The following is a 16,393-nucleotide window of genomic DNA, read 5'->3' on the forward strand; positions in this document are numbered from 1 at the left end:
TGACAGATTCCACACAAAGAGGAAACTCCCTGTGCTCCCTGGGCAGTGCACTGAGCACAAAAGAAGCTGCACAAGTATCTCCCACAGTATCTCCAACACGGAATGTGATCATCTCCCTTTTCTACATTTTCAGTGCGATTGTGCTGCTGTGAAAATGGTTACCGAAACCCGCCTGAACTTCCCTTGTCAACATTTTTAACCCCAAATACTCACGCAAAAGATATTGCCTGCTTTCGTGAGAAGGCAGGCTTTTTTTGGGGGGGGGAGGCATACTATAACTGGATCATAAAGACGTATTTTGATGGAAATTAATTCAATGAGCAACAGCCAAATGAGTTCTGCTCCAGTTGCCACAGTTCCTTTGTGTCGCTCGCTATTCAGAGGTGGCCAAAAACTTGGCAGCCTGTGCATTGAGATAAGAAGAATGGCCACTTGTAGTCACAGTGTTTAGTAGGCAAGCCACAGCTCACAGGTCAGGACCGCTTGGCCTCGTAGAATGTGGGAAAGCTGGAGGCTTGATGATGGAACTTTAAAAAATGAACACAAAACAGCCTAATCTTAGATTTTGAACGAATTGTGGGATATTGGATTGACACAAATGTTGCGTCGTCCTCTCTGAGCGCTTTCTGTCATCTATCATGCCAGCGGCAGCATTCAATCACAGTTGGTCCACCCAGCATCGAATGATGCCTCTACGTAATGACACCACAACTAAAACCGGATTATCCCGAGTCGTGTGACATCACCAGCCCCCTCCAGCTCTTAGTCGTCTCTGACCATCTGGGGGTTACTAGAGGACATTTATTCCCATGAGTTCAATGGTCACACTGGCTGCTGCTGCGGCGCGGCCGGCTCTGGCCTGCACCATCACCCTGCAGCTGTCACCTGGAACTCACCCATCACAGAGGAAAGCACTGTTCCCACAACTAAGGTCGACATATTTGAAAGAAAAAGTAGGACTCCATTCAAAATTGCATGAAAGGAAAAACCCGATAGAGCGGTAGTGATGGAGCTCTTATTACTTTTCAATATGAATTACGAGTACGAAAATGAGACATTAAGGTTTAGATGAGCAGTTTTATTTTTCACTTTTTGAACATAGACTAAACAGAACAGTTTAGGTCCTTGACAGTCTCAATTTCTAACAAAAGGTCTTACAAAAAAGATTTCCCAAAATATTTATCTCATGTTACAACCGCAAATCAAGTGCAAATCACTGCATACTGTAAAAGCAGAACAAAAAACATGTTTGCAATGTATGGATGATTTGCTCATTGGTGGCAAAGTTAGGCTTTCTCATATGTGCGGATCGACTGGACTCCCTCGAAAGTCAAAGTCTGTGAGGGAGAGAAGAGACAAAGCAAAAGACCAGTTAACACTTTGATGGGGTTTTAAAGCAATCTAATCATGCATGTAGGACATAAAGCAAGTTGTTTGCAGGTCATGTACGTTAAAATGAGTTATTACAATATTGCAAAGGAAAGGGAAGTTTTAACAAGAGGCAAAGTTCACACAAGTACCTTATGATGCAAATGGCTTCATAAACTGATAAATGGAATCACATGGTACAGACACTTAAAGTGGTTTTTATTTTCACACTATATCAAGTTGTATGTTTTTATTTTATCTTACCAACACTAGTTTCCCATCCTTGATTTCTCTGACAAATTTGGTCTCCTTGCCGTCCCACTTCTGCACATGCACAAGTGTGTTTCCTTCCATGGTGAAGACAGACTGCAAGCACAGGCATAGTATACATTTAAACTGTCTCCAAATGTACAGTCAGAGCTTTCGGAAAAGATTACACCCAAATGTCGGCTTACTTTGACATGTCGGTCATCAGCTGTGGTCTCATCAAACTCCTCTCCAAGTTTGGCAGAGAGCTCAGTGTTCTTGAAGGTGCTCAGGGTTTTAATCACCACTTTGTCCCCATCCTGGCTGATCACTAGTGTGGGTTTGGTGGCATTGCCCACTTGTCTTGTGGCAAAACCAACACCTGTTAAAAAGAAACGGACATAAATTCAGGGCTCTCAAGTTTTGAAGACAGGCAAGCTGTTGATGGGGGAAGGGGGAGGGGGGTTGCGACGACGACAAATATGCGCCGCCGGACGGCTCCAGTCCCGCCTGTCATTACATCTTACCCGGATACAAAAGATATGTTTTTCTGATTGGCTGTAGCCCATTTATTTTTTTTGATTGGTTGATGTGTGGCTCCTCACGGGGGTGGGGGCGGGGGGGATTGAGTGCAGCGCGCGACCAGGTCTTGTCTGCGCGCTGCGGCACATTGAATAGCCTGGAGGTTTTATTCAGGGTGAGAAATACAATGTGTGGCGGGAAGGCGTGATTAAAGACCGAAATGGGTGACAGTCACGCTCAATGCGCGACACTTGAGAGCCCTGATAAATTAAGACAAAAAAATATTTATTTTACTTCTTTTCTGTACTTAAAATAAAAATACAGTCGTCAGGTTCACTTTTCGCGGGCTCGCTGTTTCGCGCCTTTTTTTTAATTTTTTTTTACAGCATACAGTAGGGTTTTACGGCCTTAAAACATGTATAATAATGGTATAAAAAAAATAAAGCTGACTACTTTGCGGATTTCGTCTATCGCGGGTTATTTTTGGAACGTATGCCCCGCGATAAACGAGGGACCACTGTATAGGAGAAAACTAAGCAACTATCCCAGAAACACAATATTGCTCTCAATACAATGATATTCTATTTCAAGCGGGAAAACTAAATTATCTTACCAAGTGCCTTCATGTATTCATCAAAGTTCTGGCTGTCGACCAGATTCCATGTCCCGCAGAAAGCATCAACCATTTTTGCAGGTGCTTTTGGTCCAGTTCAGTATGAAACAATCAAACGGTCTCTGTTCTGCGTGCTGTAAATCCTGCAGCCACATTTATACTAGGACAGGGGGCGGGGACTGGCGCGGCAGCGGGGACTCTGATTGGCTGTTGCAGACGCTTAGTGGGCTGTGATTGGTCATCGCAAAAATGTTCACACACAAACTACAATGTGCATGCAATTTAGCGTTAGTACATAGGCAAAAAGTGCGAAAAGTGAAAACCTTTTTTTCCATGCACCTAATTTCCATATCTCATACATAGAAATATATATTTTTCTACAGCCATGCAAGTAGGTTGGTGAAGGGAAACTATTACACTTATAGGACGCTAAGATAACACTAAGTGTAAGGTTTACCATGTTCATCATCTTAGTTCAGTGTCAGTGTTAACAAAGTTGATTCCCTAGTTAAAAATCATCATACAAATAGTTGCACTTATTCCAATAGGATAATTTAGTGTTCCTGTAAATTAAACAACAATATATGTAAAACTTGTTTAGCAATATGATTTTTTTTTTAAAAACAAACGTCGACCACATGGTGGCACTAAATAAATATGTAGAGAAAACCGGGATCAGCCAAGTTATTAGGATTCATGATAAACAATGAACGTCTGTACCAAACAGATAATGCCATTCATAGAGTAGGGCGGCTTAATTCAATACAAAAGCAACAGTGATTCATCAGCAGCCAACTTTATTGTTGATAGAGTATACAAACAGAGGTCTACTGTAATAATACAGTTGAATCATTAACACCAAAAACCTATTTAACAACACTCGTAAATAAACAAAACTCAAATCTTACTATTGCTGAGTATATTGTCAATAAAAGCACTGATTAAGGATAGATGTATAAATTAAACAAATGAGTAAAAAAAAATTGTAACAAAATCTGATTCTGAAAAAAATATCCCACTTCATACAGTTACAAAATTATTACTTTTCAAATACATTATCTATAAGAACGCTTTTTAACTTCCCTGAAGTTCACACATAGTGCATGCAACTGAAGCTTTACATGTTCCACAATTAAAACCGAGATTATTAAATCAAAGAGAATATTGGCAGAAAGGATTTGAATCTTTTACAGTATATTTTTAAAGCAGCAAATTCACTTGTCAGCACAGATGGTTACAGTTTGGCTCCACACCGTTATTCCTTTAAACATGAAATGAATAGATTGAACTGAAAATGAAGACGTCTGCTTTGATTGCCAGCGATAGAGGGTGCATGATGCCTGGTAAATCGGCAGTTTTTTAACTATTTATAGAATATGACTAGAAGTAAACAAAAGCAGACAGACAATCTACATTTGAACAGTTCATGTGTCACGTCACATTTTAGGTGGAAGCCAAATGATCAAACTATGGGTCACTGAAATACTTCTTTTTTTTACCGTAGTAGGTTGCAAGTTGAACTTGGGGATGAAAACCGATGGGGCAGCAGAGGTAGAATGAGAGAGGAAGAGAGTGAGGTAGGGAGGACAGAGCTGCGTCGAGGCTTCTCCACATTAAGGCCTATCTTTCCTCTTATTTATCAAACTAAAACAAGCCCATGATCCAGATACAAGTGTTTGTTCTCGGCGCTCAGTGACAGGTTAATCAAAAAAATAATAAGCGTCACTTGAAACACCTCATGAGCAACAACAAGAACAAATGATGGTGGATTTCCTTTTACTAATGGCTTCTTGTACTGAAAAACATATTAAACAAGTGAAAATTGTACAGCCACTAGCGGATGGCAACAAGTATGCAATCATCCTGATTGCTAGAGCTTATACAATACTGTATATGATAAATAAACTCCAGCTTGCACAAGCATGAGTTTATAACTGCCGGCCTGTAAAAGCGCAAAAAAACCCTTCAGAGCAGAACCGTTTTTTCGGCCCCTTTTAGCTGCTAATCCATGCAGCAAACATTTCCTGAAGGTCAAACTCTCCTCAAATATTGACTGGATAATACAAATGTAATGTCATTTTTAAAAAAGGGCATGAGTGGTGGTTCATATTTAGAATGCTTGTCGAGAGAAGACAAACATGAGGCTTCTTACAAAAAATCCAGTAATATTGTATAGAAATAATGCAAATTACGATCCATTGTTTCAAAACAGTTCATCAAATTGCCAAAATGAAATTCCTTCTCTTCCTGCCAAAAAAATAATTTGGTTTTGAGAGATTTGTGGAGAAATACAGAAAAGAAAATGGCATAGGACCGACGTCAAGTGGATTGTCCCAATTGCATCACGGCATCTGTGTGTAAGTGCTTGTAGTTTCATAGGTAGGTTAGATTTTCTCCATGCACACCCATGGAGTGCTATCCGAGTGCTATCTGAATACCCCGACGTTGATTGATAGCGCTACCTCTGGTTTCCTGGATTTGGTCGGTCCAGTCGTCTTCTGTGGCTCTCCTGCAGCCTTCCCTCTGAAAAGAAGGATTTTAAATACAAGTTGTACAACATTATACATATTTATATGAAGATACACACACAGCATAATCAGAACGTATTGACAGCGTTGTGGCTTTGCAGCTAAATGACTGAGCACTTGAGTCACACGATGATTGACAAATAATAAAAAGGCATAAAAAAGATCAGTTGGTTTTCTGTACTCGGGTCAAGCGATAACGTCGACCGGCACATGACCACAACTGTTCTAAGTGTCGAGCATTTCCCCTGCAGCTGCACGTGTCAAAGCAGAGAAATCCCACCCTTTCCTGCGTTGCTCTGCTTGCTCCCTGAGCCTCTGCTGGCCCTGCTCGTCCTCCAGGGTGAGGAAGTCCCTGCTGTTATCAATCAAAAGATTCTGGGAAAAATATAAAAACAGATTCAGTGTTTCGCAAACAAATCAAACCAAACAGACTCAGTGCTTAAAACAAAGAGGGGTTTATCAAAACCTTGATGCCGATTGTGTCACCATCTTTGAGGTGAAATGGTGCCCCCAGGAGTGATTCAGCTTTCCTCTTCTTCTTCTTTTTGGAAACCTGCTGACTCTGAACGGAAAAGGCACAAGACATATTATTCACCGATAAAGTGACGATGATTTAGCAGCAATACATACAAGAATACAGTGATTTGGGGATACTTTCTTTGCTTATAAATACAAATCCCTGAAGATCCTGATAAACTCAAACACCAAAGTTGACTCTAATTTTTCGCGACTCTTTGCTACTTTACAAAAATGTTTTAGACTCTCTGAAGCTCTCTAAAGATTTACTATTTCCTCTAACAATTGTTCTATTGAGCAAGAGACTGCTAATATAAATACAGATTGCTTCTAAAACAAGTTCCTCCTCAAGAAATGATACTTCTCTCATCTCACCCAATTTGAGATTTCCTCCCAGATGTGTTTGTCCGGCTGGTGTTTGGCCAACAGCAGAGAGTCCGGGGAGAGGCCGTAGTGTTCAGCCAGACAAGTGCGTAGAGAGCGAGGGGAAGAGTCACGGGTCGCATCCCAAACCAGCTCCTCTGGTGGGTAGAAACACCTTTCTCCCGGTACTCCCATTTTAACATTCAGCATCACATCTTTAGGACTTAGGAACAAGACATACATAATTTAACAAACCTTGAAATAAGGAAAATGTACTCGTCGGAAAAGAAAAGACGCTACAGAACATTATGTATGAAGCAGAAAACTGGTGAGAACCAGAACTTTACCCAAGATCTTCTTCTTTTAGGAGCAGTTGCACACACAGGTCTGTACCACTGGACAGCTTCAACTTCCTGATCAAGAGGAAACTAACATGTGGATCATGTAAACAAGTAAAAGTTTGCATTTGTTCATAGTTAATAAATTCCGTTGGCAAGGCCGTGACAGGAAAGTGTCTCTACTTGAGTGTGAGCTGTTGCCCTCTGAGGATACGCGACAGCCTCCGTCCCTCAAGCTGCCACATACGCATGAACGCAGTGGTTGGCACACACACATCCTGGAGGGCTGGCAGTGTCAACACCTGGCAAAGAAACAGACAATGAAGTAGAGCAAGTCATTTGGTTAGAAAGATACAAAAAAAAAGAAATCACAGACCTTTACAAGTCTAAAAAAAGATAAGAGAAGCAGCTTCCTTTACATGCGTCCAGTTGCAGTAGACCTGCTAAAACTAAATAGTACCTCGATGTAAATACAAAAAGTATTTATTGTGACTAACTTGTAGGACTAGAAAAGGGAAGCCATTTGGTTTTCCGAGGTAATCTTGAGAATTACTTTGAGGATTACCTCATCAAAGTAAACAACAATCAGCATAAATATATATATACACACACACACACACACAACCTTCACACGCTACCTGAGTCTTGAGATCCTCCAGGGTAGCCTCGTCCGATATCTCCACCTGGCCTGCACTTCTCGGTTCCGCCATGTTGCCGACACCCAGAGGAGGCGAGTCACCCACAGTCACAACCTCCGTGGGGCCGTTGTCAGTGTGATTAAAATCCATGGAAACTGCTGAGTCAGTTCTGGGATCCAGACACAGCCACACAGAGAGCTTGAGGAACCCCTGACAGAACAAAAAAACAAAAGACTAAAGAAAGAGCTAAAGTTATATTATATGCATCTGCAGACACAATGAAAACATTTTAGTACCTTCGGAGGAAGTTGTCCTTCTGTGACGATCAATGTCTCTCCATTGTTTATTTTCAGCTCCGACAGAGAAACATCCTGAGAAAAATATATATATATTTTTTTTGGGGGAAAAATGGGCCACTGTGCATATATTTATATTGAATAGATTTCAAAGTGTTGGTGTCATGTGAGTGCTTTTTGCTTTCTAGTACCTATCTGATTTTGGTTCTAACAAGTTTTCATTTACAGTTTCAATTTTCTCAGTTTTCAAATCAATATTCACTCAATCCAAGTGAAAATGGACACCAAATAAGCAGGGTATACGTCTCTGATATCAGCAAATATTGCAACTACAATATGCCACTCACCTCATCCATAATTGGCTCTCCAACATCTTCACACCAATCGAGCCTCCTTAAGTGCCAGCAAGTGCCTGCAAACACACATTTCAATGACATTCACAATTAAAAATTGCTCCAACGTACAATAGCAAAATGTCTGTTTAATTACATTTTTACAAAAGCTGAGATAATCTTGGTGAACAGCAACACACAAAAGCTGAGTCTTCATGCACGTTACATAGAGTACAAAACAACAGAATGTATTAATGTACTTTTACCATCCAGTCCCACAGCATCCAGCATTGCCTTTAGACACTGAAAATATCAAAAGATAATATTTAACACATACATGTAACGTAAACACATAATGTTTCATTAATGAAAGCTTCCGCACCTCCTTGACAGTACACGTTTTCTCCACTATTATGTCCATCTCCATGCCAGCAGAGGGCGCCGTGCCCACAGAGAAGTGCAAGAAAAGCTGCAAAGCAAAGAGAAAATCTGACACCAAAAACATCAATCAAGGACTTTAAAACGCTCGTAACTCTTCGTCTCGTTTCGCTTCACACTGTAGGATAGGTTTACTGGTACTTAAAGGTTCTGTAACGTTCACCTGTGCAGCTGCAGTTACAAAGGATGTATTGAAGGTTTCAAATAAAAAGACACACCTGTGATGCCTTGGGGGCATTTCCCGGACAGAGAGTCAGTGTGGTCATGAGTCGCACCCCAGCATCCCGAACACTCAGCTCCTCACACACTGTCAGGTAAACCAGGGTAGGACAACAAATGCACTTAGTAAATGTGGTAGAAAACTTCAAACACAGATGATGAGAAGAAAAATAACGAGCAGGGGGAGTACCTTTTAAACATTTTATGAGGGCCAGTGTAAAGGCATGCCTATCTTAATATTTTGTGAAAATGAGGGGAATTTCCAGCTCTAAGATATGTACACCATTAAAATGATTTTCGCCCCCAGGTAACAAATGACAAGGTACCTGGAGGAAGGAGTTTCCCTGTGCAGTCCACATGTCTCAGGCAGTACTGTGCACCTGGTCAGTGAGACAAAAAAACAACAGCTGATGTAAGTATTAATGTATACTTTCAGAAGAACGTAAGAATCTAAAATTAAATAGACATTTGGTGATTGCCTGAAAAGTAGCCGAGAGATAAATGTTACTTAAAGAAACTTATGAAGTCCCGAGCAACTTTCCGCAGTCATTTCTAAGCACATTATGGAGTTACAATTTATCAAGATATTCTATATTAACCCTGATCAAATGAAAATCCTCTGGTCCTGTGTGAGGGAAACACATGTAAATCCAAATCTGACATTATCCAAGCAGGGTTCCAGTTTAATGGCCTGTGATTTTACATTTTGTTTAGGATATTTATTTATTTATTTATTTATTTATATGTCCTGCTGTTCACTACTTCATTATGCAAAAATGCAATAAAATAAAAACTAATGAAATCAGTTTTTTATATTAAATTTGACATTAACTTGCATCAATTAATTCTGAATTAATATTTCATAAACGGAAAATTGATTGGTTAAAAAAAGAATGTACATGCAAAAGTATTGCTACGTTATAGAAACAAATACTAAGTTTGACTTCAGGCATCTACATAGACTACAATGAGGTGGAGGGTTGGCCAGGAAATTTCTTGTAGATGGAGCATCTTGCCTGGAGGTTGCTCCTGTAGCTGCAGCTCCTCTATGGCTCTCTGTTTCACCTCACACAGCAGCTGAAAGAAAGAAATGCATTTAGCAACTAAATCACTGAAAGAAAGAACAACATAGTGTTTAAGTGGATGGAGAGTCCAACCTGATAGGAAAAAAAAAAAAACTTAATTACCATATTTCCTGTAGCTGGAACTTTGATCTTCTTCCTCTCCTCTTCTTTCTCCCCTTCTCCTCCATGTGGTCCAAACTCCACCTGGAGCCAGCGGCAATCCGACGGTGTAGTCACAGTGACAACGTCTCCGTTGAGAGCGAACATGCTGGACAACGTTAAGAAGACAGTCGTAAAACACACAGAATGAAAACAAGACACACACACACACACACACGGCAGAGGACGGTACCTGCTGTCAAAGGACTGTGGCTCCAGTACCAACAGCGCATCTCCGTCTTTCAGCGACAGCTCCTTGAGCGTCCTTTGCATATCATCGGGGGGGAACACCCTCCAGCCACTTGCCCCTCCTCCCTCTCCTGCCGCCTGCTCTGCTCTCTTTCCCCCCTTATGCTCCTGGCACAGCAGACACTCCTCAGGCTCCCCGAGTGCCTCCCTCACCTCCCCAAGCGTCGCAGCACCTGCAAACCCTCTGGCCTCCCTTTTAAGCCCTGGCCCACCATTTTCAAAACCTCCTCTTCCCTCCTCACTCTCAAACCCATCTCCCTCCTCCTGATCCCCATCTTCCCCCAAATTGGGACGGACTACATTTAGCAGCACTGGCTCCCACTCGGCTCCAATTAGGACAGTCGCACCACACACCTGAAGGGATAAAAACCAGTACACAAGTCGGACATTTGGGATCTTGTCAGGCGAGGATGGGAACACTTATTAAATACATGTTGTGGTCACAGAGCATGTGTTGTACTCACCTCTCTGCCGTTCCACACAAACAGGTCAGAGTTTGTACAAATGCCTGCACTATACAGGGAGACACTGTCATCTGCAAAGACAACCACACCCAGAGTGTTGTGAAAACCTTTTAACAATTCTTCTCCCCTTTTGAATTTGTTTTCCCATTTTAGTGTCTCACCTGTTAAAGTATTGTAGAGGTGTAGACCAGCAGGAAGACTCCTGGCCACAGTGAGAGCCATGTCCCCTTCCCAGAGTTCCTCCTTCTATACACAGATTCAAAACACATAGTTTAGTACCAGATTTTTTTTTTCCTGCAACAGCTCGTCTTTTTGGAATTTAGGTTACCTGATAAATAGCTAATCGAAGATCTCCCACAGTGTTTCTGCGGTCAAAACTCAGATTGGTGCTACTGGTCTGCTCTTTGCTGATTGGTTGCAGGGCTCCAGATAATAGCCTGTAGGAGGGGGCCAGATGGAGACGCAGCTCCACAGTGTTATTTGTGGCTTCAAACTCCTCGCTGTAATAGAAACAATGGGGATTAATAATGAGAAAACCCTTTTAATATACACTCCGTGGATTAAGTCATTTCAGCTTCCACTGAAATGTCACTCGTAAGTCAGAATCTACAATGTGATAATCATGTATTGTATCGTTTATAATATGTGTGTTTGTACCGCATTTTCTGTATTTTGATGTTCTCCTCCTGAGCCATCTGGATGAGGTTAAGAGGAATTTTATATTGAGGATTGTTCAGAGCTGCAGATGTAGAAACACATTTGATACACATTAGCATATGACCCAAAGATAAACACATGTCGTTTCATTAAATCAAGTCACTGCAATTTTGATTTAAAATTCCCCTACTTAACTTTTTCTTCTCTCTTTCTTTGATCTCCTTCTCCTCCCCCATCATCCCCCCCTCCCCAAACAAAAAAAAATGGTGTCCATTACCTTCACTGGGTCTGTGCAGCTGTGTTTTTCTGTAGAACAGCATGTATGCACTCTCTTTGCCCTGGAACTGCTTCTCTATGTCAGACTCCCTAATGGAGGTCACCGTGGAGTCATTAAGGTCAAACCAGTGGCTACCCTGCTGACAGACAGGAAGAAACATTGTGAGAAGCAGTCCTCAAAGTAATCACAAGATGTGTCCTCGAGAAACCTAGACGAAAAACTGAATTCAGTAGGTGTATTTTTTTTTCCTTTAAAAGTCTTTACAATGTGATTTTAGAACTTTAATTCTTGACAAATGTGACTCCTGCTTTCAAACCTTTTGTTCTGGCTCTGACTTCTGATCTAGCTCTGGCTGTTGTTCAGCAGCTACGGGGTCGGAAGGTGTTGAAGGATCAGAGTTAGTCGTCTGCTCTTCTGGGCCGGGCGGCTCAGTCACAGGGCGTGGCAGGTTTACCTTCAGTGCCACTCGAGTCCCATTAGCCACCAACATGAAGACATCATTGTGGGACTGCAGGAACTACACCAAAAGAGAAAAAGGAAAGAAACTGCACTGGGAGCCAACTGAAACAAGTGTCTACTATATGACACACAAAAGAAAATTGTATGAACCCCAAAGAACACCAGCAATAGTTGAAGATTTAAGGAAAACAAAAATACCTTTCCAATGGGGCCATAGTGTTTTTTGAACTTTTTGCTCCAGGAAGAACCAATCTTATCCATGAGTTTCTGTCCCAACTGGTCTGTCAGGACACTCTTTGATGACTCCTAGTGGACAATATGTGAACAGCACCAAATAAATGAACAGGCTGTCCTACTGAGTCAACAAAGAAAAGATTAAGAACACAGAAGTCAGACTAAGGAAGCGGTCGCTATACCTGAGCAATGATAGCAGTGATGACAGACAATGGGTCATCTTCTTGTAGCTTTGGCTCACACACTTGCTTGATGTCCTCCTTGACATTCTTCTGAGTCTTGGGTTTGCATTCCTCCTCCTGAAAAGAAAACACAGAGATGATGGTTTTCCGAATGCTGATTCAAAAGCTTGCAGGTTAAGATCATTTTTTACATCCTGCTTTTCTCACCGGAGGCTCCCATTGGCCAAGCTGGTCAATGTCCTTGATATAAACATGGTAATGGCCACCATAGCAACCTCCCTTATGGATGATCACAGAGAACAGCTCGTAGGAGTAATCAGAGTCCTCTGCATCGGTCTGTAGGGGAGGAACACATAGCAGTTAACTTATCCAGACATCCTAATGTCAAAGCCTTCCTGGATGATGTTAGAACAGAAAGCCTGAGACCCAAGAAAATAAATTGAAAATAACAAAAATTAAGAAAAGTAATGTTAAATGTGCCCGATCAAAAAATGTGAGGCCATATTCAAATCTGTCAGCTACCTCCTCACAAAATGCTCGTAGGTTGATGGTTAAGGGGAAATTATAGCGTCCCATCTCCTTGTATCGCTCACATTTGGCAAAGTCAAAGCTGAATCTCAGCAAGGACATGGTCATGAATGGAGGAAGCTTCTTCAGCTTGGCCGACTAAATGAAAGCAAAGAAAGAAAAGAAAGGTGAGAAACAGCACAAAAAAGGCAATATGTTTTATGTGAACAAGAACAAAATGTAAATACAAAGTAGCTTTTAACATGCTTAGTTTGAATACTCCTTTCTACCCAATTATTTAATGCAAGGCTTTGTTATTGTGTTGACAGTTTGAAAGCCGGTACTGACCTTAGCAGCCGTGACAAGCCTGTCACACTGTGCACAGCGATACAGGTTATTGCCCTCAAACAACTCTTCCTCCACAAACATGTTCCACAAAGCCTCTTCCAGGCTAGACACACCACAAACACACACTGTGAGGTCCAGGAAGTCCTCCTGAAGAAGGCCCAAAAAACAGAACAGGTAATTTAGTTATCTTTGCCTTTAGTCGTGAGATATATATTCCAGCATGATAACTCCCATCTTACTTAGCCATAAACAACAAAAATAAATTTCCAACAGTATGTAATGGAGAGAATAGAACTTCATGAATGGAACTACGTCAAAGAAGCAGAGCCTGTACACACCTGTCTCTGGCTGACATTCCCACACTCCTTGCAGACAATGCTGTTGACAATGGTTCCATGATACAGTTGGTGGATAAATGTACTTGCAGTGGTGCCCACAAGAGAGTGCTCCAATGCACTGAACAGAATCCGGTTGAGCTCCTGCACATCATGCTGATTTGTTCCCTAAGAGGAACAAAAACAAGGAGGTGGTTAGGGACAAAAAGACATCTACTGTGTCCCAGCTCTATTATATGAACTAATAGTATTACAGAACATACTTAAGTGCACTTTTTATAAAGAGGGTTCCCACTCTTTTCTAAAGATTGTTTTCCAGGACACTTTCAGTGGTGATCCAATTGTCTGCACTAAAACCCTCTCTAGCTTTGTTCTGCTTCACTTTATCAAATGTTCACATATTGTGCTCTGATTTGGGAGAGCTTTAGGCTTTACTGCTGCATCATGTCAAAGAAATAATCAAGTGCTTTTTTTCCCCTAGACAGACCTGAAACCTTTTCATTTTTGCTGTGTGTCATCTTCATTTACTCCTAACCAGTAACTTATATACAGATATATACACATCTGAACAAAATATCACATGTGTAACCTTTTATTATAACACCACCATAATAAAAAAAACAGTGCTTGCAGAGATACACCCTTTTTAGCTTGGGTATGGAATTTCATAAATAGGTTGGTTTTTAAAACGGTTAAAAGAGGTGCAGTCTATTGCTATAACTCATCTATGAAATCTCTTACGTACTTAGAAATGATGACAAATTGATCATAGAATAACATAATAAAACCACCAACAGCCAGCAGTGACTAAAACTGTTCTAAAACTGACATTTGAAGGATAATGTAACTTAAATTATTCAATTATTGGGCACTTCAGCTGTAAACTGCATGTCTTGCATCGCATGTCTTACAATGGTATCTTTTTAGGAAGCTCTGATAGATAGCCTCCCAGTTAATTCTCAGCGAAGGAAAAATATAAGAATGTTTAAATCATTTTCCAGGACAACACAAGATTTTCCAGGACATTTGACCTTTGCTCTTAAAGTCTTTTCTATGACTGGAACATGTGTCTGGAACAGGTTTTTCAGGACTCATGGGAACCCTGATAGATCCTGTTTGTTCTATTATTGAAGAAATCAATCCATTTCACTGAATATACAAGACTTGCACAGATGAACGTCAAACAAATTCCACCGAAGCAGCAACATGGTTCTCTGCTTTTTTTCTACCAGCTGTTATCAGCTTTCTGTCAGCTCTAGATCCTGCTTAATCGCATGGCTGTATGTACAGTCGTGACCAGGATGTCACATGTATGGCATGTGGCACATGCTGTGGGTCTGTCTTTCAGACAGAAATATAAATCAATCAATGTACTAAGAAGTGAAACCCGAGCCTCTCTTTCTCCTTTCCACTGACTAAGATAATGGACACAGACCTCGCTGCTGTTCCAGCCAAAACTGTTGGTGAGGTTGGCGGTGGAGGCGCTCTGCTGGTCCACTAACAGCAGACTGGCAAACAGTTTCTGTAACTCCAGAGGGATCACTCTGACCTAGGGAAAAGAAAAGTAAAAGCATGTTACACCTCACTAACACACAAAGACATGTCATTTTTGGTGACAGTTTAGTCACTTACTTTGGCCCCTGGTTTGTCTTTGTCTTCCAGACATCCTAATTCTGCCGGTCCCAAACTGAACAGCTCCTCTGTAGAAACACACATCAAACAATCATTGGCTGTCCTCTGGTTGTCTGCTCGTGCTACTATCTCCTCCCGCCTCACCTCTGAACTCTGGGGTGAACAGCAGGGTCTGGAGCAGCGAGTTGAGGTAGCAGGTCCCCCCTTGGTTCTTTATGCCACACAGATTGCTTCTTCCTCGGGGTGGAGGTGGCTCGTCTCCCCCCTTTGCAACTCTCCCACTGGAGGAAGTCGAAGAAGAGCCTTCCTCCTCCTCTTCCTCGAAAAGATTCCCAAACATGCTGTTTGAGTGACGTATTCGGTTTTCTCTGAGTTTTGCTGGAGCTAAGCCTCGTAGTAAATCATGTGTTGTCGCTCCGATGTGCCCTCTTGCTATCTCATTTTGGTCTTGCCGAGTTCTCTGTTGACAATGGCCGGACTGACTCTGAAATAAGAAGACTTCACGGGGCTAAACATAGCGACTACTACCGGATGTAGCATGTATACCTTGGACTTCCAGTTAAGTTGTTTAGCGAGTTTACCGTCAGCTATCCTAACGCAATAACAAACGCAAATCAACCGCAGTCCGACCCTGAAGAGCAGCTTGACGGCTCAGCGAAAATGAAGGAGAAAAAAAAATCAGGCTGTCGGTATTGTTAACGGTCGGGAAAATGGCGTCTTCTTTCCAAAACTCTAACGACTTATTTAAATTAAGTTTTTTACAATGTAGCTTCTTCCACAGACTATTCCTTCCGCTGTCTGCCTTAAAATAGATAACAAACAAGGCGTAAATAAAAACACCGTCGGTGAACTGTGGGCAGCCATGTTTCTTTCTGCAGAAGAGGGAGTGATGCATTCTGGTACTTGTAGTATTGCACTTAGTTTAAGCATGTACTGCTAATACTAACAGATGATAGTGTTATTACTTGGCCAATGAGTATACGCATAATTAGTCATGTTTATTTATATTTATGTGGTTTACTGCCACTTTATGAGCAATAACATTTATTTTTTTTATAGCAACAAGAATTGTAGCAATAAAAACTACATTTCCGACAAGTCTAGTCTTGAAGTTATTGGCGTGTAGTCTTCTGAAGCAAACTATGGAAAAACACATATTTACGGTTGAGGGTGTCTACAAATGATGGAAGTTATGTGCCCAGAGCCATGCACGCTAAAATAACACCTCAGCAGGATTATGATTGGCCACTAAATTTCTTGGAATTAAAAAAAGTTTGCCACATGTGCTCCAAATTAACATAGCCGAATGTTAGCAAAAGCATACACAACTCTTGTCTTGCACATAAACTCTGGTTTATTGTAATATTAATACAATTGTCTTAAATATAATTCATACAATAAGTAACAAT

At 41.2% G+C, this 16,393-nt stretch overlaps 2 protein-coding genes across 3 annotated transcripts; both read right to left on the reverse strand.

The window, feature by feature from the left end:
* Window positions 1–1,057: 1,057 nt before the first annotated feature.
* On the reverse strand, window positions 1,058–2,905 carry fabp7a (fatty acid binding protein 7, brain, a). Its single transcript, XM_068580189.1, has 4 exons — window positions 2,750–2,905; window positions 1,824–1,996; window positions 1,633–1,734; window positions 1,058–1,337 (listed from the first exon to the last, which is right to left on the reverse strand). Exons 1-4 carry the CDS (start codon window positions 2,820–2,822, stop codon window positions 1,287–1,289), a joined length of 399 nt encoding a protein of 132 aa, XP_068436290.1. The 5' UTR covers window positions 2,823–2,905; the 3' UTR covers window positions 1,058–1,286.
* Window positions 2,906–3,573: 668 nt separating this feature from the next.
* On the reverse strand, window positions 3,574–15,843 carry usp40 (ubiquitin specific peptidase 40). 2 transcript variants are annotated; one of them, XM_068580183.1, is made up of 31 exons: window positions 15,129–15,843; window positions 14,985–15,052; window positions 14,788–14,901; window positions 13,356–13,520; window positions 13,018–13,164; window positions 12,685–12,828; window positions 12,370–12,498; window positions 12,163–12,279; window positions 11,945–12,052; window positions 11,604–11,804; window positions 11,288–11,423; window positions 11,011–11,092; window positions 10,682–10,853; window positions 10,515–10,599; window positions 10,354–10,424; window positions 9,834–10,243; window positions 9,605–9,749; window positions 9,434–9,494; window positions 8,744–8,797; window positions 8,417–8,505; window positions 8,143–8,229; window positions 8,027–8,063; window positions 7,776–7,840; window positions 7,429–7,503; window positions 7,133–7,342; window positions 6,678–6,796; window positions 6,504–6,569; window positions 6,169–6,379; window positions 5,744–5,839; window positions 5,558–5,652; window positions 3,574–5,272 (listed from the first exon to the last, which is right to left on the reverse strand). In XM_068580183.1, exons 1-31 carry the CDS (start codon window positions 15,322–15,324, stop codon window positions 5,176–5,178), a joined length of 3,852 nt encoding a protein of 1,283 aa, XP_068436284.1. In that variant the 5' UTR covers window positions 15,325–15,843; the 3' UTR covers window positions 3,574–5,175. The 2 variants fall into 2 exon arrangements, with proteins under 2 accessions (XP_068436284.1, XP_068436283.1); XM_068580182.1 differs by having other exon boundaries at window positions 11,288–11,426.
* Between the last annotated feature and the right edge of the window lie 550 nt (window positions 15,844–16,393).

The sequence above is a fragment of the Clinocottus analis genome, unplaced genomic scaffold (genome assembly GCF_023055335.1).
Source record: "Clinocottus analis isolate CAN_PGR_092001 unplaced genomic scaffold, fCliAna1.0.p SCAF_17, whole genome shotgun sequence".
Classification (NCBI taxonomy): domain Eukaryota; kingdom Metazoa; phylum Chordata; class Actinopteri; order Perciformes; family Cottidae; genus Clinocottus; species Clinocottus analis.

What these genes read in the sequence shown, in the direction of transcription:
- fabp7a (XM_068580189.1), bottom strand. Translation starts at nt 2,822, where the DNA reads ATGGTTGATGCTTTCTGCGGGACATGGAATCTGGTCGACAGCCAGAAC. An exon ending in CTGATGACCGACATGTCAAA is followed by an intron (nt 1,735 to 1,823) that starts GTAAGCCGACAT and finishes CTGTGCTTGCAG; the next exon opens with TCTGTCTTCACCATGGAAGG. An exon ending in AGGATGGGAAACTAGTGTTG is followed by an intron (nt 1,338 to 1,632) that starts GTAAGATAAAAT and finishes TCTCCCTCACAG; the next exon opens with ACTTTGACTTTCGAGGGAGT.
- usp40 (XM_068580182.1), bottom strand. Translation starts at nt 15,324, where the DNA reads ATGTTTGGGAATCTTTTCGAGGAAGAGGAGGAGGAAGGCTCTTCTTCG. An exon ending in TTCGATTAGCTATTTATCAG is followed by an intron (nt 10,600 to 10,681) that starts GTAACCTAAATT and finishes ATCTGTGTATAG; the next exon opens with AAGGAGGAACTCTGGGAAGG. An exon ending in CCACAGTCCTTTGACAGCAG is followed by an intron (nt 9,750 to 9,833) that starts GTACCGTCCTCT and finishes AACGTTGTCCAG; the next exon opens with CATGTTCGCTCTCAACGGAG.